This window comes from Coffea arabica, chromosome 8e (assembly GCF_036785885.1).
Source record: "Coffea arabica cultivar ET-39 chromosome 8e, Coffea Arabica ET-39 HiFi, whole genome shotgun sequence".
Taxonomy (NCBI): Eukaryota; Viridiplantae; Streptophyta; class Magnoliopsida; order Gentianales; family Rubiaceae; genus Coffea; species Coffea arabica.
In genome coordinates, this window is record NC_092324.1 from 4,364,167 (window position 1) to 4,388,798 (window position 24,632).

The 24,632-nt window shown below is 36.9% G+C and overlaps 3 protein-coding genes across 5 annotated transcripts; 2 read left to right on the top strand and 1 right to left on the bottom strand.

Moving 5' to 3' along the window:
* The first annotated feature begins 1,184 nt into the window (after positions 1-1,184).
* On the top strand, positions 1,185-11,514 carry LOC113704284 (extra-large guanine nucleotide-binding protein 3-like). 2 transcript variants are annotated; one of them, XM_072060634.1, is made up of 9 exons: positions 1,185-1,350; positions 1,819-3,135; positions 3,235-3,372; positions 6,010-6,114; positions 6,213-6,392; positions 7,543-7,720; positions 8,426-8,673; positions 9,568-9,740; positions 10,510-11,514. In XM_072060634.1, exons 2-9 carry the CDS (start codon positions 2,155-2,157, stop codon positions 11,105-11,107), a joined length of 2,601 nt encoding a protein of 866 aa, XP_071916735.1. In that variant the 5' UTR covers positions 1,185-1,350; positions 1,819-2,154; the 3' UTR covers positions 11,108-11,514. The 2 variants fall into 2 exon arrangements, with proteins under 2 accessions (XP_071916735.1, XP_071916736.1); XM_072060635.1 differs by lacking the exon at positions 1,185-1,350 and adding an exon at positions 1,372-1,502.
* A 1,564-nt stretch (positions 11,515-13,078) lies between these two features.
* On the top strand, positions 13,079-15,759 carry LOC113702757 (uncharacterized). 2 transcript variants are annotated; one of them, XM_027223887.2, is made up of 2 exons: positions 13,079-14,724; positions 15,217-15,759. In XM_027223887.2, the coding sequence occupies exon 1, from the start codon at positions 13,266-13,268 to the stop codon at positions 14,679-14,681; it is 1,416 nt and encodes a 471-aa protein (XP_027079688.1). In that variant the 5' UTR covers positions 13,079-13,265; the 3' UTR covers positions 14,682-14,724; positions 15,217-15,759. The 2 variants fall into 2 exon arrangements, 1 of the variants encoding a protein (XP_027079688.1); XR_003451262.2 differs by having other exon boundaries at positions 13,085-14,781.
* Positions 15,760-17,160: 1,401 nt separating this feature from the next.
* Positions 17,161-23,262, bottom strand: LOC140003747 (26S proteasome non-ATPase regulatory subunit 13 homolog A-like). Its single transcript, XM_027223888.2, has 6 exons — positions 23,005-23,262; positions 20,690-21,136; positions 19,770-19,850; positions 18,686-18,882; positions 18,506-18,605; positions 17,161-17,578 (listed from the first exon to the last, which is right to left on the bottom strand). The coding sequence occupies exons 1-6, from the start codon at positions 23,152-23,154 to the stop codon at positions 17,393-17,395; spliced, it is 1,161 nt and encodes a 386-aa protein (XP_027079689.1). The 5' UTR covers positions 23,155-23,262; the 3' UTR covers positions 17,161-17,392.
* Between the last annotated feature and the right edge of the window lie 1,370 nt (positions 23,263-24,632).

The following is a 24,632-nucleotide window of genomic DNA, read 5'->3' on the forward strand; positions in this document are numbered from 1 at the left end:
AAACGTAAAGCTCCTAAACTCAAATTCCAAAAATTTGGACATAAAAAATGCAAATTTCAAATTATTTCCACCAAATGATTTTGACTATCTCATTTTGTCTCGTGCAGATAAAATTTTCAAAACTACATGATGATATTCTTAAGTACTTTTCACAAAATGATTTGGGTATAAAATAGACTATGACAAACATATTTAGCAACATGTTATTTCCTTTCAAATTGTCAATTATTCCCCCCCCCCCCTCCCATTCTACTACAGTATAACACTTGATCTCACAGACTGCAAAACTACATTCTACTATTTGGAACTCGAAAATACATTGAGTAAAAATTACCTGATAATTGTAAAATCTAATCAAATTAACTAAGTCTTCTCAAGTGATAATTTTAAAAACTAATAGAGATTAGTTTCTCGGTGTATGTGATTTTCAACCTTTAGCCAAACCATAATATTATTTGAGTTTTTTCTAGAAGTAAAATGAAATAATATAATTTGATCACTTTTGAATTTTTTTTCTTAAAATGCTTTCTCCAAATGTTGCAATAGGAACAATTTTTAAGAAAAAAACTAACATTACCCTAATGCTGTAGTTGCTATAGCACAAATCATTTTAGGCTATCAAGAATTATAATTTCCGCTTCATAAAATCCCTCAATATTAATCCTACTCAAACAAATGAATGCAAAATAATTACGCATTATTCAAATTCAATAATGTTTGACTTAAAAGATCTTTCTATTCATTAAACTAGATCTCAGAGAAATTAATACAACTACTCAGCGTTTGTGGTCCCTCATACATTACCATCATCAATCATCCTCAAAAAATTCTGGTAATTAAAATACAACCATTTGCAGGAGCAAAAGGAGTTATGAGCCTCTTTTTTTTTTCCCCCCCTCCAGCGCTTACATATTCACCACCAATTCTATCTCACTCTCACCCACATCGCGTGATCACGCGCCTACACTTCAAAGAATCCCACCTGTCTCATCATCATCATCTTCTCCAGACCAGACCACCCCACTTAACTTGCAAACATAGCACACAGTGCCCGATCGTGCACTCCTGTGGACCCCACTCATCTCTTTGTATTCAGCAAAATTACCTGTCCCTCTCCTTTTTCTCTCTCTAGCTGTAATTGTATCTACACAACCCTTTGTTCGGAAAACATGCCATTCTTTTTTATTCTTTTCTGAAGATTTTTCATCTTCTTTCAAAAAGGGTATTTGTAGTAGAATCCTAAAAAGGAAGAAAATGAACTTTAACTCCCTTTTTGATTTTTCACACCTTTGAAGCTCAATAAAAAGGGGGAATCAATTTTTAACCCACTGTTGAATGTCCCTTTCTCAGGTACTTGTACCCCAAAATGCCCTTTTTTCTTCTCTCTTTACTTTTTATAATATCAGTCCATCTTTGCCTTCAAGTTTAGATTTTTCTTAACTTCTTATGCTTACATTTCAACAGTCCATTTTCCTATTTTCAGTTGTTAGTCCAATTCTGAGGTATTGCAGTTGTGTATCATTTATGGTGATGTGGGGTTGAATTTGTCTAACAGGTTGCGGCTTTGTTTAGTGGAACTTTGACTCTGAAACTTTCAACAGTTTCAACTTTTGAGAATTGGATATTTATTTCTGTTCAAGATTTCAACTTTACTTCTGGATCATTTATTTCTTTTGAGAATTGAAGCATCTTTGTCTTTTTTGGTGGTGGTTGTATACTTATTGGAGCTGAAAATTCAGCTGGTTGGACTGTTGAATTTTCTTGGCTGTCAATCTTTGATTTTTGGCATTAATTATTTTTTGTTTTTCAATTTTGTAGGCTTTGGAGAGCTGGGTTTGGGGAAAAGGCTACGTTTTTCTTTGTTGTGGGGCAAATCAGAAGGAGTTGAATAAGTGTAGGATTGTTGATTTTTTAGCTGTGATGGTGATTAAAATCTACTAACATCTTTACTTTGGTATCTGACTTAAAGGGTGTTTGTGTTCAGAGTTGTGTAGTAGCAACCCATTGGTTGAGTTGCTCTGACTTTGCTTGCAGTTTTGGTCGTTTTCGTGAAGTGGATTGATGAAACTTTTAGGGTGTTTAAAAGTATAGATTGAAAGCTTCAGGCTGTGAGGATAGATAGCTTAGGGAAGTTGGTGGTTTTGAATCTGAACGATGGAGAATAATGATAAGGGGGATTGGAGGGAGATGGTTAGGAAGATGCTTCCTCCCGGGGCTCCTATCCCTGAAGACGAGGCTAATCTTGACTATTCTATAGCTATGGAATATGAGGGTCCTCCTGTTCCATATGAGCTTCCTAGAGTAGAACCCCTTGGTAAGAATTCAGGTGAAATTCCAACTGCATCTGTTGCAGAATCATTTTCAGAGTCTAGAAGATCAGTGAGTCGTGATGTTCCTCCAGTGATAGAACCTATCCCTTTGCCAGTATCTCTTATTGCAAGTGTCACGAGTCCCCCTGATCAGAGTCCAAGGCTATCAGGGAGTTCAGAATCAGTGGTGTCTGTGTTGCATAATCCTGATTCTTCTTCTGCATCTGCTTCAGCATCGCCAGGGTCTATGCATAATCCTCCGGATAATGCTCCTAAGAATGTAGCTAATGAAGGAAGGAGAGCCCCTGTGGTTACATTTAATACCATTGATAGATCTGAAAGGAGAGTGGTAGAATCAGAAAAGCAAGTCTTCCCAGAGTATGATGGTGTCTCTACAGAAAAGAAAAAAAGGAAGAAGAGTAGAGTCTGTTATAGGTGTGGAAAAGGAAAGTGGGAAACCAAGGAATCCTGTCTTGTATGCAATGCAAAGTATTGCAGCAATTGTGTGCTCAGAGCAATGGGATCCATGCCAGAGGGGCGGAAGTGTGTTACCTGCATTGGGGAGCCAATTGATGAGTCAAAACGGAGCAAACTGGGAAAACACTCGAGGGTGTTGTCACGTTTGCTTAGTCCTTTGGAGGTCAAACATATAATGAGAGCCGAGAAAGAATGTGCTGCTAATCAACTCCGCCCAGAGCAGCTGATTGTTAATGGATTTCCTCTGAAACCAGAAGAGATGGCTGAACTGTTTGGTTGCCCTTTGCCCCCTCGAAAATTGAAACCTGGTAGGTATTGGTATGACAAGGAATCTGGTATGTGGGGAAAGGTAACTTCATTTTCCATATTAAAGTTCAGCTGATTGCTTGTGCTCTTGTTTCACTGGAAATAATAATTGCTTATGTATGCCTACTTTTTAATTTGGCAGGAGGGAGAAAAACCAGACAGAGTCATAAGCTCGAACCTCAATTTCACGGGAAAACTCAGCCCTCATGCAAGCAATGGGAACACTGAAGTTTACATCAATGGCAGAGAAATTACAAAGCGTGAACTGAAAGTGTTGAAGGTCAGTTCCCCCCCCCCCCCCCCCAATAATTTCCTTAGTTCATTGTTTATTCTTATATATGGGCAGTCAGTTTCTAACTGATAATATTTAGCAGGTGATTAGTCTGTAATAAGTTAATCAAGTGAAGTGCCACCTTCACTCTTTCTTTCAGATTTAATACTGACTTTGTCTTGTAATGGTAAATGATACTTTTGGGGAAGCCCCTTCAGATTATGCATGATTAGATTGGAATTCTAGTGCATGGGAATGAGTCAGTGATATTCGTGATGGGTTACATATTTTAACTTGCCAATCTCATGTCTTAATTTGTCTATCAAAACCTTTTCTGGAACTGTAGTAGTTCAAGAACAGAGTAGTCATAAAGTCCAAAGCTTTTTGGCATAAAAGATGTTGAAAACTTTTCAAGATTTGATCGAGCTTTGGTTGTACGTTGTTTTCGGAAAATGAAGTACATGTCAAATGGTAGCTCATATGGGTATTTCCTTATAAAGATCGCTCAAATACTTGGTCAATAACATAAATCATAATTTCCTACTTCAAGCTTTTAGAAAGATAAACTGATAGAAAGTTAAGCAATCCTAGTGGCATGATTTTTCATCTTTCCTCAATTATATGCTAATGAATTCTCATGGATTTGGGCCACCTGTTGTCTTTCTGTCGTAAGACATAAAAGACATTTCATAACTAATTACATGTTTTAACCTCAATTACATTGACTAATTAAGTAGTAGATCTCATAAGTAGTGTTTAAGTTCTTAGTTCTCTAGGATGCAAAGTGATGTAGAACAGGTGCTTTTTTTTTTTTTTTAAATTTGAATGGGAATGTAGTATGGGTAATTGAGTAGGAAAAAGAGATAATAGAGTCTCAAAAGGGAAAGGCTTGAAGAGCCAAAAATCAGGTTTATGGTCGCTCTGTGGGCTGCTTGGTTGCATAAAGGAACTAGAGGCTGTAGGGGATATTAGTTGTGGTGTTGGTTGAGATTAGAGAATAGCGTGATCTTTCCAGTCACACTTAAAATACTATAGGCACCTGTTCAGGTCTAGAATTGCATGTTAGACTCCATTGAGAGCATAAATTGGAACTTTTGATTAATCGATTACTAAAAATTGTAGAAACAGTTGTGTTAACAATTTCTTCAAATACCTATACCTAATGACACAAATGTTCTTTGATTCCAAACATTGATTCCTTTCTTGAGTTTTCTTATTATTAAAGAGACACCCCTGGACGAAGATAAAACCGAGTAGATCAAATAAGAACTGGATTGCAGCTGTTTACAACCTGAAATGAGAACTCAGAAGCCTACTTTCTAGTTTTTACAACCTACTTTTCTCAAACATTTTTCAGACGAATCAGAAAGGCCCTTCCAATTCTTTTTGAAGATTGGAATGCTTTATTTGCTTCAAGATTAGTGTTACTGTCTTTACTTGTCTGAAAGGGAGACTGTTATATGCTGTCACTATAATGCTTACTCCTCCAGTATTAACTTGTTTCTTTATTTTTGTTTCATTTGCACCTCAAATACTTGTATAGTTTGCTTACACTCTTGTTATAGAATGCTTCCTTTCAATTCATTTTTCATGAATCCAGAACCTCAGGAGTACTCATTTTTCAGCTGCGGGATGTCAAATATGTTATACCTGTTCAATGACTGAGCATATTAGTGACAAGACTTACTTATGGCCCAACCTTTAGCGATCTTTCTGGATCCACAGGTTGTGAACTGAGTGACATTAAGCAGTCAGGTTATCAAAATTCTTTTTTCTGTTGTTCTACATGCTGGACGCTCTTGAATCTGTCGAGTATTTAGTGTGGAAATCATCCAGCAAATGGAATTGAGAAAAATGGAAATTGCTCAAAAAAAAAAAGTCCCTATAAACACCGTAAACAAACCAGAAAACATTCCTTGACATCATTTAGTGAGATTTAAACTTAGTATGCAGAGATCTACTAAGTTTTAGGTGTAAGTTAGCATACCCTAGGTAGATGTCAATACTCAAAATCAGTTTCAGCCCGCGGTCCAATTAGCTTCTATTGGAAACAGTATCATGTCTAATCATGCTGTTTCTGGTACTTGGGAAATGGTTCTTTCTGCTCTCAATTGGACAAAAACACGAGTCTTCTTATTCGCTAGTGAATTTCCGACTTCTGTTTTGTTAGATATCACATGCAATAAATTGGATATGTTCAATGACTTTTGCCTCATGTTGGGAAAATTCATACGCTATTGGCTTGAGTTAATGTCAAGCAAAGTTGGTTGTTGTGTTCCAAGATATTCTTAAGCTGCATGGACAATCAGCTTAATTTTAAGAATGTCACTGAAGCCTCTTGGTTCAATCTGGATTGGCTAATCCATCCATCTTATGTTTCTTATGCTAGACTGCATGGATACATATACTTGCATTCTTTCGTGCACACCCAAAATACTAGTTGTTTAAGTTTGGCTTGCAGACTTCTGGGCTGAGCATATCTCCTTGCTGACATTTAGTTTGAGTAGATAGCAAGACAAAACATGTATTCCAACATGATTTGAACTCATTTTGAGACATGTCTATTCAAATCCAAAGCAGCTGTTGGATGAGTTCTCAATGCAATCTGGAGTTGTTTAACCCTAACATCGATATATTGTGTTTCAGCTTGCAAATGTGCAATGTCCTCGTGATACCCACTTCTGGGTCTATGATGATGGTCGTTATGAGGAAGAAGGTCAAAATAATATCCGAGGCAATATCTGGGAAAAGGTAATTATCATTATATACATATTTAATGATTTCTTTTAGAGCATACTGTCTTAATAATGTTGTATGAAATATTTAAACATTATAGCTTTGGTGAACAGGCATCAACACGGTTTGTCTGCTCTTTGTTCTCCTTGCCTGTACCCCAAGGTCAGCCTTATCCACAGAGGGATGAACCTAGTAATTATACTACTGTTCCAAATTATCTGGAACAGAAAAGAACTCAGAAGCTGCTACTTATCGGACTTCAAGGCTCTGGAACTAGCACCATTTTCAAACAGGTCTTTCCATTTTGGATTACATGCTGATGTTTGTTTAGAGCATATTATTGAAGTTGTTTGTTTAGATGGAAATTGTACGAAATTAAAATCAGTTATTCTTGTTGTGCCTAATGATACTAATTTGTAATCTTTAGACAGAATAAATGTGCTTCCATCTTTCTGTGTTTCCAAGCAAGCTAAGTTTTTGGTGCACAACTTGTTTATTTGTTAAATAATGAGTAAATTCCGTTCTTGCCTAAAGATTTTGGAGTATGATCCTTTTATAAGCCATCTGTCAGTCTGGCTTTCTGCATTTGACAAAAGAGCTGTATGATCATAAATTTCTTGTTATATTTTGACTCACTCAACCAGACATCTTAACTTCCATTCATATGATGTTCAATTTGGTATGAAATATTATCTCTCTGAAAGAGGTGGGAGATAATTTCCTCTTTAATAGTTGGAATCTCCTTGCGTATTGCGTGCCATAGTTCCACTCCCCATGATTTTTCCATCTTTTCTTTTCTACCTTTTCCTTCTGTTATGAATTTCACATCTAACATTTTTCTTTGTAATGCACACATGGAACTACACACCACATTTAATCTGCATCTTAGAAGAGTTTTGCTCTCAGCATTAGTCTTTGTGATCCCTGTGATCACCAAAATGGGAAGGAAAAAAAGGGGAAGCTCAAGATAAAGGATAGATCATGAGTGATAAAGAAAAATCCAAGATAAAGATTACACCTTGAGATGAATAGAGAAAAGTTCAAATGTATTATTTCAAATAGAATGCCTGAATCATTTTTGGTGGTTGCCATGAAACCTCAAACTGATTCTTCATAAAGTGAGATGTTTCTGATCTGCAAGACAATCTCATTTATGTAAATCAAGTAAGTGAACTGGATGTTTCCCAATTATCAAGCACTCTTTTGACATCCTCGGCAATGTTTTCACTTGCCATAATTATTTACTAAAACTTTTTGGTTGGATACATTGAGAATGCGATGTTTCTCAAAAGGTGTTAATTGGCATGATCCTTTAACTTGCGTTGACAAAGCACTGAGTAATATTTTCTCATAATTATTTCTTAACCACCTCCCATATAGAGCATATTTGTGATGTCATACACTGTACTGACTTTTTTGTGAATTCTATGTTTGGTTCAACAGGCTAAATTTATGTATGGGAACAAGTTTACTGCTGAAGAACTGCTGGATATTAAGCTCATGATCCAGAGCAACATGTACAAATATCTTAGCATTTTACTTGATGGACGAGAGCGTTTTGAGGAGGAGGCCTTGTCAAGGACAAAAGAACTAACTTTGAATGAACAGACCACTGAAACAGGTAATGATTCAAGCTATGACAATTCATGTTCCATTTTTTGAACTCCCCATCGACCAACTTTTAATCATGTGCTACAATATTTTCTTCTTCTAGATAACTGGGCTGTTGTGATTTGAGTGAAAATCATTTGTAACTACACTATCCATAAATAGATACTTAGTCTTTGTCTTGCATATTGCTATCAGTGATGAACTTCAAAACATGGGATATTCATAACACGCTCGTGATTATGGGACCTACAAATCTAAATGTAGGGTCTAAGAATTTATACAGTATACGTTTAGTCTAATCCTGGTGATACCTGAAGCTAAATGGTCATCTCAAAGCATAGATTCTCAAGAAAGAAGCTTTTCCAATAAACATAGCAAATAAAGTTTCCTTGCTCAAATCCATGTGAGAAATCTGCTGCCAGCCAAATTGCTGGTACCAAAGTTCTGTGACAAGCCTTTTATATGAGAGACTGCTTGGGGGGGGGGGGGGGAGGGACTTCTAAATTTCTTGAAAGAGAAGTTTTCATCTTCTGTAATTGCGTCTCCTCTTTTTCTTCTTGAATACAATGCCTTCTACTTTAAAATCTTAACTAGTCCTTCATCCATTTGGAAACTTTTTGATGATAAAACCCATAACTAGTCCACCTAATATATTCTCGGCTTTCCAAGTTGTCCTACCTACTGCTTCTGATGTTTGAGTTTGTACTTCACTCAGGTGATGACATTGACTCCAGTGACAGTAATCAATGTGTGTACTCCCTGAACCCAAGGCTGAAGCACTTTTCTGACTGGCTCCTAGATATAATTGCAACTGGAGATTTGGATGCATTTTTCCCTGCAGCAACACGTGAATATGCTCCATTGGTTGAGGAGGTGTGGCGAGATCCTTCCATACAGGAGTCATACAGAAGGAAAGATGAACTTCACTTCCTTCCAGATGTGGCAGAGTACTTCTTAAGCAGGGTATGGCATTTCCTAAGTTCCAGTGCTTTACTAGTTAGCCACATTTGGTAGCTAAGTGTACATGTTATCCTATATTATCTTAATTTCCTATTGTAAACTTTGCTGTTGTCCATGACTATTTATGTAGTTAGTGTACCAAAGGGTTTTGGATTTTAGGTCTTATACTGGGTTTGGATATGTTCTTATTTGCCAAAAAAAAATTTTTTGTTTGATTGCATCATAAACACGTTTTCCAACCACCTTTTTATGTCACATGCATCACATCACAAAAAGTGCTACACTTTTTTTCAAAAAATTATTTCAAATAATCTCCTATCCAAACACAGTCACAATGATTCATCTTTTTGTTGAAATTTGAAGGGTGAATCTCTATATGAATCCATCATAGCCTCAACTAGTGTGTTAGTTTACTTTGATAATTCTGATGTTATAAATCATGAACTAAGCACACTGGCCAGTTGTGTGTGTTTGTATCTGTGAGTGTTTTCCAAGTGATATCTGAGAAAGTTGCATAAAGAGAGCATACTACTGTAGCAGCTTGTCCTTTTCAAATGCCATTTTGCTGGAAGTTAGATTGCTTATACAAACATAAATACAGGCATTTCTGCTTTAAAAGAGCTAGTCTTTACTACTTAGTGAAAGGAAATTACTTATTTGGTCTTAGCGGAGGGTGAACTCTTAATCCAATAAAGATGGAGATTTGTTTTATGCAGGACTTGTGTGCCTCAGCTGCTGTATAATACATATATGTTCGTTTTCTTTCTGCATTAATTTCATTGTCTACATAGACTAGTTGTAGGTACAATGTTGCACAAGTAAAACGTTTTAGCTCCACGAGCTTGTATCTGGTTCACAATGTGGAAACTTAGTTGATCGTGATGTGTTCCTTCTCAGGCTGTTGAAGTATCTAGCAATGAATATGAACCCACAGAGCGAGACATCCTCTATGCAGAAGGTGTCACCCAAGGCAATGGCCTTGCTTTTATGGAGTTCTCCCTGGATGAGCGTAGCCCAATGTCAGAAACCTATACAGACAATCTGGATGCTCCACCCCCTCCTCTTACAAGGTGGTTATCTTTCCTGTCTCATTATATTCACATGTATTTCCTTTTATTGGGGAATAAAGCTAATAAGTTGGAGGTTTTGCTGATGAAGTTCTTCACTCTCAAAGTAATGTATTATTACAATAATTGGTCTGGTACATCTCGTAATTGAAAGTTGACTTGGGCAGAGATGCTATACAATATCATCTTTTGGGGGAAAATTCTTACTACCCTTGCATTCGAAAATTCATCCTTTTCCCAAGTTTTCATTTGTTGGGCATTTAGCATCAGAACTTGCATTAAACAATTCTTTTTAGTAAATCCAAAACTTAAGACTCGATGAAATTTCTGTGCCTAATTGTTTAGAGTCAGGCTGGAAATGTAGGTATTTTTCCTTTGACTGTGGTTAGGAATGGGAAAATGTTACTACGTCTTACCACGGGAAAATGTTATTACTTTGATCTCTTAACTGCAATCTTTCTTGTTTATGCAACGAAATGAAGACATAAGAGGCTCAGACACTCTTATCCGCAGACAATGCTATCTTTTTTCATGCATAATTTGGAAATGCTGATATCTGATAGGGGAAAGGGGCAGAATTCTTATGCATTACGGATTGGCAGAATAAAAATGGCAAAATTTTGGGGCAAATGATTTTGACCATCTGTGACACCAAATGTGGTGGAGCAATTTTCTTTTCTTTTTCTTTTTTCCTAGGACCGATAAACAGATGCAGTGTACTTAAAATACCTATTTGTGATATTTAATGTTAGCTTTCTGTTTTGCTGTTTAGATACCAGCTTATTAGAGTAAATGCCAAAGGAATGAATGAAGGATGCAAATGGGTGGAGATGTTTGAAGATGTTCGTGTAGTTGTTTTCTGTGCTGCTCTTAGTGATTACGATCAAATTTCAGTGGCTCCGGAGCAAGGTGGTAGCGGAGTTCTCCTCCAAAACAAGATGATGCAAAGCAAAGAACTCTTTGAAACAATGATCAGGCACCCTTGTTTCAAAGACACTCCTTTTGTGTTGATTTTAAACAAGTACGACCTTTTCGAGGAAAAGGTCAACAGGGCGCATCTGAGTACCTGTGAGTGGTTTACCGACTTTAGTCCGGTGCGACCCCACCACAACAACCAATCACTGGCGCATCAAGCTTACTACTATGTTGCTATGAAGTTCAAAGATCTTTATGCATCTCTTACAGCTCGAAAGCTATTTGTGTGGCAAGCCAGGGCAAGAGACCGGGTGACAATTGATGAGGCCTTCAAGTATATAAGGGAGGTTGTCAAGTGGGACGACGAGAGGGAAGAAAATTTCTACGGCGGGGAAGGGGATTCATTTTACAGTACGACAGATGTGAGCTCCTCGCCCTTTGTCAGACAAGAATGAAATAATAAACTAATCTAGATATGATTGGGATTGTAGATAGGGAGAAGAGAGAGGAGATGATTATCGAATAAACCCTGTTTTTGGAAGTTTTTCGCCATCAAAGCTCAATGCGTTATGGTGCTGTTTGAGCATTTGAGCTGGAAGTCATCTGATTTGACCATCCCAAGTGTATATTAAGGCTGTAAGTTTTCACAGGTGGACAAGAACGATGAAATTTTTATGTTGAATTTGATCCCAACTTCATGTACTTCTGTATAACCACTTCTGCCATGTTACAAATGAGCAGGGTGTCTTCTATCTTATTGTACTTGATACTGTTGTAATACATGTAGGAGATTGCTTGTATCTTTGCTTCAGAGGCACTTTTCCAGGTCCATACAATTATTATATTTCAGTGTGTTCAACAAGTCACAAATGCCTATATCTGGTAACGGATTTGTTATCCATGATGCTTCATTACTCATGAGGTGGCTTATGTAGTTATTAAGAGCTGGTTCATTGGAAGTCTCAACATAAAACATGGTGTTTATATTTAAGGGGTGTAAAATTTTGGAGATTAGCTTGTCTATAACCTCCATTTCACCTCAAAATTTGATACAAATTGTGGTCCATGTTAATATTTGTCTGAGTTGATTTTCACTTCAGTAGAAATGAGCATTGAGGATGATGAATCTCGAATGTCTTTTCATCACCTCGCTAATCTGCATGAGGTGCCTAAAGCTCAGTTCTTGTCCGAGTTTGCATGAAATGCTTATATTGTTCAAGGGAAAAAAAACTTGATTTTACCTCTTATTGTCTAAATCATGACCACCCGAAAGGCATATCTTTTGTATAGAATTAGGGGCCTTTGCTCCAAGTGTAAAGGTTAGTTGATGATTAATATATGGCTAATATCGTTTCGGAAAAAAAAAAAAAGGCATATCAAGAAAACTGCGCTTTATCCTTATCCTTCTTTAATCTTGAAATGCCCAACTACCAAAGTCGTGATTTTTTGCTATTTTATCGTAGAAATGGCAGCAAATCGAGCACCCTCTGAAATTTCTGTTACCAAACTCTAATCTACGTATTTATATATTTTATCAAACCCTATCGAATAACCCTACGGGTTATAATTTTCACAACCAAACCTTCTCACTTGCAGGTTCGGATTATCCATCGGATACCTTTTAACCTCTAAGCTTAATAGCTCAAAAAAAAATTAACCTTTATCAAACAAAAATCATTACTTATATCATGTTAAATTGAGTTTTAAACTTGGGTAAAGCCATCGAAGTTGCATCGGAAAAATCCAACATTTAGTGAAAATTTTCCCATCAACTTATTTGTCAAAGTTAGATTAATAAAAAATTTTCTCTTTTTCTAGAAGAATGGGGATAAGACCTTTAGTTAATAGTTATTTTAATCAAAGGGTTGAATAAAAAAAAACTAATAGATTAAATCTTTGAAATCCTTTGCAATAGCTTTTGTACTTTTTATTTTATTTTATAGGAATTACTTTAATTTTAAAGATTCACCAGATATTTTCTTTTGTCAACATTTAATGAAGGGTTAAATTAACATTCTTTTGTTTTTTTAATCATAATTGTCTTAATTGTGTTGGATTAGAGTTGTATCTTATTGGATTATAAAATTAAGAAATGCAATATCAGACTATAAAATTGGAACATATATATATATATATATATATGGATCCTGTTACCAAATCCTATCAAAGTACCCGATTACCCGTCGATGACCAAATTTTAAAGGATAACCCATTGATTGAATAATCGGATTAACCATCGGGTTGGACACTCACGGCTGGTTGGGATTTCCCTAGCATTTGTCATCCTTATTTCAACATATTTAATCCTGAATCGCCCTTACTACCGAAGCTATGAGTTTTAGCTTGCCGAATCAGGACACGCCTTCTTTCTCGATTCTCCAAATCGTTATTTTACCAGTAAAACTACTACCTGGAAGGCGTGATTATTAAGTGTACAAACTGACACTTCCGTGGAAAAAGCGTGGTTTATGTACTATCTCGAAGTTGTGCCTTCTTTTCGCCCCCTTACCCTTACACTTCAAGGCGTGATGGCGCCTTCTAACTCTAATTTCCCTCCACTTTCTACAAAAGCTCCAATTGGCCCCCCGCCCATATTACAAAATCACCAGAAAAATGGATCAAGCCGACCCGAAATCCAGCGACCTCCTCCGCCTTCCACCGCCCGCCGCCGCCTCCAAAGCCCGCCCCAAACGCTTTGTAAAAAACCAAATTCCGGACTCAATCCTGAACGACGCCGCTCTGAACTCTGCCATCTCCGTCTTACCATCCAACTACAATTTCGAAATCCACAAGTGCGTGTGGCGCGTTCGCTCCTCAGCCGCAAAGCGCGTTGCCCTCCAGTTCCCGGAAGGCCTTCTCATGTACTCTCTTATCATCTCCGATATCCTCCAGACCTTTACTTCCGTCACCCACTGCTTCGTCCTTGGTGACGTCACATACGGCGCGTGCTGCGTCGACGACCTCTCAGCCGCCGCTCTCTCCGCCGACCTGTTAATCCACTTCGGTCATAGTTGCCTTGTTCCCATTGATTTTACTGCTATTCCTTGCTTATATATATTCGTTGAGATATTTATTGATAGTAATAAATTGTTTAATCAAATAAAGCTGAATTTTTCGAGTTCTGAAAATTTCAGCTTTATTTTAGCTGGGACCATACAATTTTCCCATGCTATTAGGGCTGTAAAGCCCGAGTTGGAGAAATTAGGGTTTAGGGTTTTAGTTCCCCAGGCAAAACCCCTGTCCGCTGGGGAAGTACTGGGGTGCACTGCCCCTAGTGTGAGTATCAATAAAGAATTCACCCGTGTTGAGAGGGAGGGAAAGGAGGAAAATGAGGAGGTTATAATATTTGTGGCGGATGGGAGGTTTCATTTGGAGGCGTTTATGATAGCAAATCCTGGGGTTAAAACATTTAGGTATGATCCGTTTTTGGGGAAGTTGTTTTTGGAGGAGTATGATTATGATGGAATGAAGGAGGAGAGAAGGAGGGCGATTGAGAGGGCAAGAGGGGCTAAGAATTGGGGGCTTGTGTTGGGGACGTTGGGGAGGCAAGGGAATCCGAGGATTTTGGAGAGGCTGGAAGGGAAGATGACGGAGAAAGGTTTGGATTGGATGGTGGTTTTGATGTCTGAGTTATCTCCTCAAAGGATTGCATTGTTTGAGGACTCAGTGGATGCTTGGGTTCAAATTGCTTGTCCAAGGTTGTCAATTGATTGGGGGGATGCATTTGGGAAGCCGCTTTTGACTACTTTTGAAGCAGAGATTGCTCTTGGTGATTTACCAGGGTGGTGGGAGAGGAAATCAAAGGCTGGTGTGGAGTTGAGTTGCAGCAGTGGATCAGAGCGTTCTGAGAATAAATCATGTTGTGCGAGTAATAGTGGAGATAGGAAGGAGAAGGATGAGGTTGTTGTGGATTATCCCATGGATTACTATGCTCAGGATGGTGGAGAATGGAATTCTTGTTACACTAAGAAGCCAACTCGCAATCTGCGTAAAAATTTACAGGCTGCTACTTACACTGCCAGTACCTGAATATCCAATAAATTGACAGTACATTCCACATATTGCCTTGAAGGTGACTTGACATCCCATGAAGCCATGAAATGCATAAAATCGTTGAAAGCTATTCTATGTGAGTATCATAAGCATGCTATTGCCTTAAGACATTGTTTTATGTTTCTGTTGGTTGTATCTCTATGGCTTCAATATAAGCTTGTCGGTTTTACTATTGTAGTTACCATAGGCACAGAAATGTCAACCTTATTTTTTCCCCCCTTCTTTTTTTTTTGTTTTTTGGTTTCCTTGTGTCTATAAATTGGAAAAGGTTGGGATGATGCTGCGTTCCAAAGTCGTTCACTTGCTTTTCTGAATACCATTATTTTATGTTGTAAATGTTCCTTGAACACTTGATACTCTTGTTTGGTTTCATGTTTAAAGTTAAATTACGAATTGCATTTGATTGATGGGATCTCTTTTGAACTTCTTGACAGCTATATTGTGTTTAACTGTGTATATAAGCATTTTGGCTGTCATGGAGTAATATGTGTGTGTGATGCAAAATATGCAGGCTTTTTGGAGTGCTTCCTGGCATTTGCAGGCATGACGGCTGGCCACTCTAGTTCTTCATTTTTGAACTTTGTGAGCGAGTGGGGCAATGTTTCCTCTTTCTTGCTGTTGCTTGTGGATCTCTTGCTAAATGGGTTTGGAATGATCTTACTGTTTTCTGGCCGTCATGGTTCCTGCAACTTGCTGGAGGTAATGTGACACCAGGCAGTCTGGTTGATGTGTATCATCTGGCTCGCAATGTACTTCAAGCATATAGGGAAGGGATGAGACAGGATGCTGGTGTTATGGTTTCGATGCAAAAGTTAAAGAGTTCTTCAGACACGCAAAAGTTTTTTCTCTGGAAGGTCTGCTGTTTTTGTGGAATGTTAGGAGTGACATGATTGAATTCTCCATCGTTAATGGGGCCTATGCTTTGAGCCTAGTTTTCTTTTGGCTGGCTTTTGTGTTCTTCAGTCTTCACTTTTCTGTCTTGCTTTTGGGCTTTGGCTGCTGGTCGTGTGTCTTTGGTGACTATATAAAAAATAAATTCTTGCCACTTCCCAAATTTCTCGTCAGTTTCCTGATAGCCTGGATCTATTTTTATTGAGTGGCTGTTAGTATTTTGTTCTTTGATTTTGTTTTTAAATAACCTGAAAATATAGAACAAAATGTCAAAAGCAAGTATGTTTTCTTTGGTCTAATTTCCGGGACTTGCAGCTACAAAAATTAGTTATGCCCAAACAAGAGAGGGTAGATATGTTTTCTACTTTCTGATTTTCAACGTTCTTGTTTTGCTCTAAAAGTTGAAAGTAGTAAATAATTAATAGGACAGTAAATCAAAGTAATGAACTCGTTTGCAACCACACGAAAGAAAGATCTGGTTTGGTAAACATAAACTCGATTTAGCACTCATTTTAATTCTGCTATCATGCAAGTAGTTAACTCTCTCTATTGTTCAGACGATCTGAAACAAAAAATTGTTTTTCTTGGTAGGTATTTGTCTTTCAATAAGCATTTCTTTAATCAATTTTCAATGTTCCGTGACAATATCAAATAGGACGAAAGGGAAGCTGGGAGCTAATGGGGCCGGGGATGCATCCCACGGGGGGAGAGGGAGGGGGAATGATTTTCTGCCCCCTTTAGAAACGAGGCAGGGGGGCGGGGGAGTGTACGCTTGCTCACCCCCCGTCCCGCCACCCACTTAAAAAAATAAATAAATATTTTTATATATAATATTTAATTTAATTAATTACAAATTTATTTGTGTCAAAAGTGAAAACGTAACTACTTTAATTGTATTTATTTCATTATATTGAATTGTATTCAAATAACTTTTGTTTGATTATTTTTATAAGTTTTAATTGTAAAATTATAATGAATAATAATTTAGTGTTGTGTTGATATTTTATTACTTGATTATTTGCTAAAATATAATTACAATAAAATTGTGTAACAAATTTTATCAGCCTTGTGAGGGCATCCACGAGAGAAGTGGGATGGGGGGCGAGAAGAATTTGTAGGCAACGGAACGGGGGACGGGGACCCCATCCCATTGCCATGCTTAATTATTATCAGCATCTTGCCATTTTTAATCAATTGTCCACTCAATTATTCACACCAAAAAAAAAAAAAGAGAAATCTCATCGAAGGCTGCTTCTTTCTTTTATTTCATAGGATCCGCCCTCAATTCCTGCCACCTCCATTGCCATCAAACCTTCCTCTCTTTCTTGGCCATCAGCAGCCACAAAACGACCAACCACACTGGTTTTGTGTTGCTGCCGCCGCCACCATCTTAGCATCCACCAAACCATTCGGTTGATTTGATTTGTACCACAACGTTTAGCCACCAGCACACGCTAAGAATAGAAAATGCATTTTGTCCAGTCAAAGCCAAATATACGTGACTGAAATTGTGAAAAAAAAATGTTTGGAAAAGTACTTTTGGATAAAAGAACAGGTATTAAGATTATCCATCAATGTATCTTGCCCCCGTCATGTCATTAGAATGATATGAAATCCACGGTACAGAAAAACAGAGGGAAAAACAATACATTGCCAACAAAATGTGATAAACTGAACATGTAAAGCGGGGTAACAGGCCCAGACAACTAAAAAAATCCATCTTCTTTCATTTCCCAGCTGGAACATTAGCTTGTTTAGGGCACTATGTTACAGAAAATTGAGGTCAGGACCTAAACTTAAGCAGCAACTAAATCAGGTGTTTCTGCCTCAACAGATACCAAAGCAGTATGTACTTTTCCCACCCAATTATCCAGCCGGTCCCGCAAAGATTTGATCTGAGGGATCCCTAGAACTCTTGGTTGCACCCAGGTAACATGGACTAGTCCATCAACTTGATCAATGACTCCCTCAATTAAATGAACCTACAAATCATATTGAAAACATTTCAAAACTCTTTTGAAAAACTTCAGAAAAACAAATAACATATAACAAGAGGCAGAAGCGATTCAAATACATGGAAAAGTTGAATGACCATTTTAAACCAAAACTACACCATATGCCCACACCCCCTAGAAAATATGAAAAAAACCCTCTTCGTCCAGGAGACGAGGACCCGGGTGGAGGGATTTTACTGGAAATTCATTGAATTTAAATTTCCAAAGAGTCATCAAGACAAATACATGTGAGATATGTAGCGTAAGAAAGATGCGAGAGGGGAGGACAAAAAGAACTCAACAACATGAAAGAAACTAGCTACAATATTAACATATCTGAAATGCACATGCAAGTGAAATATTCCTGCAGATACAACTCCTACCATATGGAGATCATCTGTATTCCCAACTTATGCATCCAATAAATGGGACATGGAACAGAATACCATACAACCAATCAATCAGTAATTCCATATCAATAAAAATTGGTATCAGCCCGTGGCGAAACCAAAAGTGTAATTCAGACAACCTTAGACGACAGTTTCATCTCCAACAGATGTTTACATTTAAAAGAAATCTGAAAATTGAATGGAGGAAAGATATGATATCAACTTATGCGATCAAGTAACCCAAATTCGGTCCTTCATATGGCAAGCATATAAACAATTTAGCCTCATAACTGAAACAATTATGATAAAACCAATACTTAAACTGGAAGAGGACGATGTAACTAAAAAGCAAAATCAATTACTGCTATCCATGCTTTGTCCAACAAACTTAAAAGGGAAGGGCAGGGAAGGGAGAATACATGCAGCAGATAAAATGAATTTTCAATATTCAATGAACATCTGTGCTACTGACGGAAGAAAAGCAAGACTCCAGGTCTACTAAGTTTAGCAAGAAGGATAAGCTTACAGAGAGGCTCTTCATCAGGAGAAACTCCACATCTTCTACAGAAAGTTTTGTGCGCTCAGCAATCAGACTTAAGGGGATCGTTCTGTCTTCAGATGGTCGACTGCAGGCAAAGACAAATGTTTAGTTGATCTGTGAACTCAATTCCAGAATTTTTGCTAGATATATAGCAAACAGTTATACCTGAAGATTATTTCCATCAAGCAGAGAATGTTAATCTTCTCCATGAGTTTTTTCTCATTCTGCACCAGTGCTGGTTGAGAACTAAGAGCAGCTCTATGAACGTTGCATAATTCTTGATAACGAACCAAATCACCAGTGTTGAATGCTTCAAGGATATAATACAGCCACTCAACCTTAGTACCCAAAAGACTTTTGATCTGTAGAAGGGAAATGATGAATTAGCCCGGTAAGGGCATAAGTGCTCTTAAATTTACAAGAGCAAAGAATAAGCAGCATTCACTTGCCCATCTTGTGTTGGGTTGCTTAACTTTAAACAACTATAACATTTAAAAAAAGACAACAAAACTGTGAAAGCATGGATCATGATCATAAGCACTTTTAGCAGATTTAGATACGGAACAACAAAAGAATTCCAACAGAAACCCCCAAAAAATAATTGAGATCTAACTATACATAATGCTGTAAAAATAACAAACACAAATAATTAGCGCATCCAAACTTTAGCAAATTTCAATATCAAATCACCACTTCCCTCATTGTGTTGAAACATTAAAGTATCTATAGCAGAGTAAAATTTGAACTATTTCCACTGTCATTAATTGACCAATAAAGATAAGAGGAAAATTCTCTGACTCCCTTTCTAAATGGACATCTAAAGTATTGACAAAAAACAGACAGAAAGCTCCGTTACTCATTTTATGCCAAGACCACGAGTACATCCGTTACTCATTTTATGCCAAGACCACGAGTACATCTATATAGTGTAGACATAGAAAAGAATCAGAAACTGACTTATCAATCACAAACAAAAGAACTACAATCACATGACTATCAACACTGGGTAGCTGTATAACCAACAACTCGTTTCACAAGAAACTCACATAAACTTATTCCTCTGCATTTTCAAAAAGCAAACACATAATAGGAATTACGAGTGATTTCGGAGTCCAACATGAGAAATATAAAAATGTACAAAAAATGAAGAAAATAAGTTCCATCCATCAAATATAAGATGCTAGAAATATATTCATCCAGGAAAAACAAAGTCACTTGTACAAAATCCAACAAATCAGTAGTTACTTACAATTGGATGCGCAAGCAGCTCCCCAAAATTGTAAATGTTTTCTCCCAGCAATGCTGATAGGGATAGATCAAAAGCCAAATCCTAGTAGAAAATAAGCACCCATCAAAAGGATAACAGCAACTTATTTGTTTAAAGTACTGAAATAAGGAAAGTTTAAAACATGAAGATTTTTATCAGTTATTCTCTTGGCTAGATAGAAACATTGCCTCAACTGTAGCAACAGTTTACAAATTAAAATAAACAACAGTAAATATCTTTAAAAGAATAAATGCTTCACAACTTCCCTCAGTCAGCCCACAAAGTAAAAGCACTTTGCTACATCAGATTTATATCCCTAACCAGTATGAAACCAACACCTGTAACAGGCCTAAAAAGTAATCATACTATCCTTCTCCCATCAGATGGAATAGTCCATAGACAAAGCAGCTGTGGCAGTAGGATTATGTAAACATTCATGTATTCTCTTCTAAACATCTTGTTACTAATCATCACAAACAACAGCTATAAGATTAGTTTGACCTTTTTGTCTACTAATTAATAAAAAAAATCTACTTTATATCTCCTAGCTTTAAAGGAAATTATGAACCATCAGAATCAACAGCTTAAGAACCGATTATTTGCAAAATTTAAAGTTTCCTTTAGAGTATGCATTTTCCCTTGTGGTATTTTTCCGAATTTGACAAAAAATGATCATTGACTTCTGATAATAGCCATTTTCTGAGAGATCCTGAAAATGAATTTATGGACAACAAAAATGAAACGGGGAGCATATCATAAATTATTCACATAGAAAAGTGAAAGTGAGAATTCTCTAAAAGACCAAGAGCATATTTAATTAAATAAAAACCAAGAGCATATTTAATTAGGGAATCAAAGAGAGCATTCTCTAAAAACTTAGAGAAATTAGGTTGACAACTTACAAGCTTAAACGAATCAGATAAAGTTTCCACTGACGTATAAGCCAGAAAAAGGAGGGCACTCTTGTAAAACTCGGCAAACTCTTGGCGAGCTTTGTAATATTGAGATGAAACCCAATAATAGCTCGCATACACAGATGGATCGATGTCAGTCATGCTATCAAGCGTACTCTTTCCTTCATCCAAAAGTTTTTTACACTCTTTTTGATCCCCTTGCTGAAGCTTTAATAAAGCCTTCTGCATCTTAATATAGAGGATGGGTTCCTCTATACGCAACTCTCTGGTGTTACGAAGCTTTTCAATCACCCCTTCAAGATAGCTAATAGCTGCTTCTCTCTCTGAGTACTGCCTAGAAACTATAACGGCAAAATGTGCAAGCTTGAGAAGATTAATTTTCGTCTCAAAATCGGCAATGAAATTATGATACAACTGTATCAAAGTATCCCCAGCCTGAAATAGGAAATAAGAGAATCAGGACAAAAAAGTATTAGATGTCAATAACGAGCAATAAGTTGCAAAGCATATCTCTATCAAATACTCTCCAAACACACAGTTGGACATATGAGGCAATAAGCATAGACCAAATCTAAAAGTTTTTTAACGTGGTGGGATAGGGTCTATATTTTCTCTAACAAACTTTAGAAGCACGACAAAAGAGAGAAGTAAAAAACAAAAAAAGATTCCAATATGTGATTTTTGTTGAGGTGGGCTAGTGTAAATGTTAGCCCACCACAAAAAACAAGAAATATGAGATGACACGCATTTGCTAATCCTGAAAATTTTTTATTGTGGTGGGGTGGCATCGTTATTTTCTCTAACAAACATTAGAAGCACAGTATTTGAGAAAAAGATGACTGACAACCAAGAAAAGATTCCAATATGTGATTGTGTAAATGCTAGCCCACCGCAAATTAATCTCTATGAAATACTTTCCAAACACAGTCAACAAAATGAGCTGATAAACATTTAGCCATTCTGAAAGGTCTTTTTTTGTCGTGGGGAAGGATATTATTTTCTCTAACGAAATTTAGAAGCACACTGTTTCAGAAAAGAGATAAGTAACAATTAAAGGAGGAAAAAACAAATTCCATCATGTGGTTTTTGTTGAGGTGGGCTATTGTAAATGCCAGCCCACCACAAATTAGATCTATATGAAGTACATTCCATTCACACAGACAGAAAAATCAGATAGTAAGGATTTACAAATCCTCAAAGGTCTTTATTGTGGTGGATTAAGATATCTATTTTTTCTAATGAACTTTATAAGCACGCTTCCACTAATTTTTTCTGGGGTGGGCTACTGTCGAATACTACCTGGTGTGCCAAATATTTTATTTATTTTCAAGATAGGAAAGATAATAATGACATAATTGTTCCAGGCTGAAACTCGGTGACAGAGGGACATTCAATAACCCCCTGCCCCCGGCCCCCAAAAAAAAGCCAAAAAACTGGTAGAACGTTGGATTTTTACACGTCAGGAATTCAATGAACGGTCAAAATATGTTCCTTCCAAAAATTAAGAAAGTCTTTAAAAGCCGCTTTGGAATTTGAACGTTTTTGTTGCTTTTTGAGTTCAAAACGCGTCACGAGAATTCCACTATGTTGATGACAAATCATAAAATCATGGTTATTGTTCATCAATAATCCCACGTCATCCATCTCACAAGTTAACACTAGAACTGAAATACCTCAAAATTTCCAGATAAGAAATGCCTAATTCCCATCTGAAGTTTTTCCAACCTATAATCAATCAACACACAATACACCAACCCATTTTATACACTCTATGGACAGAGAAAAGGGCCATTTAGATGAAATTGGCCAACTCCAAATCCCAGCCAAATAAGCTAATACCTTGCTCCGAAACCTGCACTTTCTTCTCTCTACTAGCGCCCAAATCTTTTCCAATTGTTTGTACACAAAGCAATTGTACTCCATCTTCATTCTACCAAAAATTTTCCATTTTGTACATACCCAAATCAAAATTAATGCTAAAACTCCCCATCTACTGAATCACAGCGCATACGCATGGCACAAAGGATAACGACTTCCCTTAAAAATCCCATAAACCCAATTTCTTCTTAAACCCTACCATTCAACCCTCCCCGAGAAAACCATTTTCTTAAATCCCCAACCCTAACTAACGAAACCCACCAAGTCAAACACCCAAAACCCCCAAATTCCCCAAATCCCACCCCATTCGAATGCATCAAACCAACATTCAATCAGAAAAAAATTCCAATCAAATCAAACAAAGCCAAAACAAATGTCAATCAGTATGCCTGTCCACAATTCAACAAAATTAAGGCGGAACCCACCTGAAACACGGAAAGAGCCACGAATTGCTCGAGCTTCTGAGTGAGCTGATGCCAGAGCTTGCGCTGGTACAGATCTGCGAGGGAGTCGTACCACTCGGAGAGCTCGGGATGGACATTCCTGAGGGTCTCCAGATACTGGAGTGCCGCCATAGCTGAATGTTGCGGACAAAAAACGATGCCGAATACAGAAGAGAGCTGGAGTTGCTTCTTGTTTTGGGGAAAACTGCTATGCAAAACCCTCTCTCCGCGCCTAACTTATATATGTCTTTTCTTCCGTAAAAAGAAAGGAATAAAATTAAAAGAAAAAATAATTCTGGGGGAAGGAAATAGAAAAAGGAGTTTATCTGGGGTTTCTTGAGCCAATTGTTAGGGATTTTTTTATTGTATTTTCTTTTTTTTTTCCTTAATCTTTTTTCTGTGCCTTTGGGAAGGGTCCTTCATGTTTCTTGGAATAAAAGTATAAAACCTCCCTCTTAGTTCAATATTATACCTTAAACAACTTAGCGAAAACTCAAGTAAAGTTGTGCAAAGTTAATTCAAATTAAACATGATACTTGACTTCACACAAACCCTAATCCTCACCAAGTTTTGTGTTAAATTTGATTTTCTCACCAAGTGATCACAGTTTTTATCCAAGTTTAATTTATCGAAAACTCTAAAATATGGTAAATGTGAATAAAACTCTTGATTTAAATTATTCTAAATGAATAACAAGTAATATGTAAAATGATCATGTAATATACCTCGGGTAAAATATACGAAACCCCCTTTTGACTTCATCAAAAGATATATCACTCCCTATAGTTTAGAAACACCCATAGAACCACCTTATACTTCCAACTAAAGTGGAGTTGACTGTAAAACCAACAAGTTATCGGCAGTCGGTGAAATACCCAAAATATCCTCTTTGATAATGTCAACCAGGAGAGAGATTGAACAATTGGCTTCCTTTCTTTCTCGTCTATAGAATTAGAAGAGCAAAAACCCTACGAAATCGAGGATCTAATCAATTGGTGCATTGTTGGCAAAATCTCATGAATGTCATTGAGAAGTAGACTAGGTTTGCATCTTATTGTGAAGAATAGTTTAGAGGTAAGGACATAGAGCTGTTCTTGTATTTGTAGAATATTAAGCAACTTATTATTTTATTTTTATATTTGTGGGTATTTGTGTGGATTTAACATTTTCGGGTATAGATGCTCACATGGGTTAACTTTAGTACATATTTAGATGGTTTAACAGTCAAATTAAGGTTTAAAAAAAGTTTGTGGCTTTTTGTAGTATGTGGTCAATTTTAGTGGAAGTAGTATACAATGAATGTGTTGGCCTGATTAATATATTGGATTTGACCATGTAATTTGACTAGCTTTTGTTTACTCAGTGAATTAGTGGTCTGATTTATGTGTTTTTCTTGCTTAATTTAGTTATTATATATGAATTTTGAAATCTACTTTTTCATAAATTAATTAGGTTGGGACCAAGTCATTAGCCTTTAGAACAATCAATATCCATATGCACTATGGTAGGCGGTTTATATACAAGGCCAAGATAAGGTATACAAGTGACATAGTGAAGGTATCTCCTAGATGTGGCCCAAATGAATTATTAACATATTCGCTATTAAATTG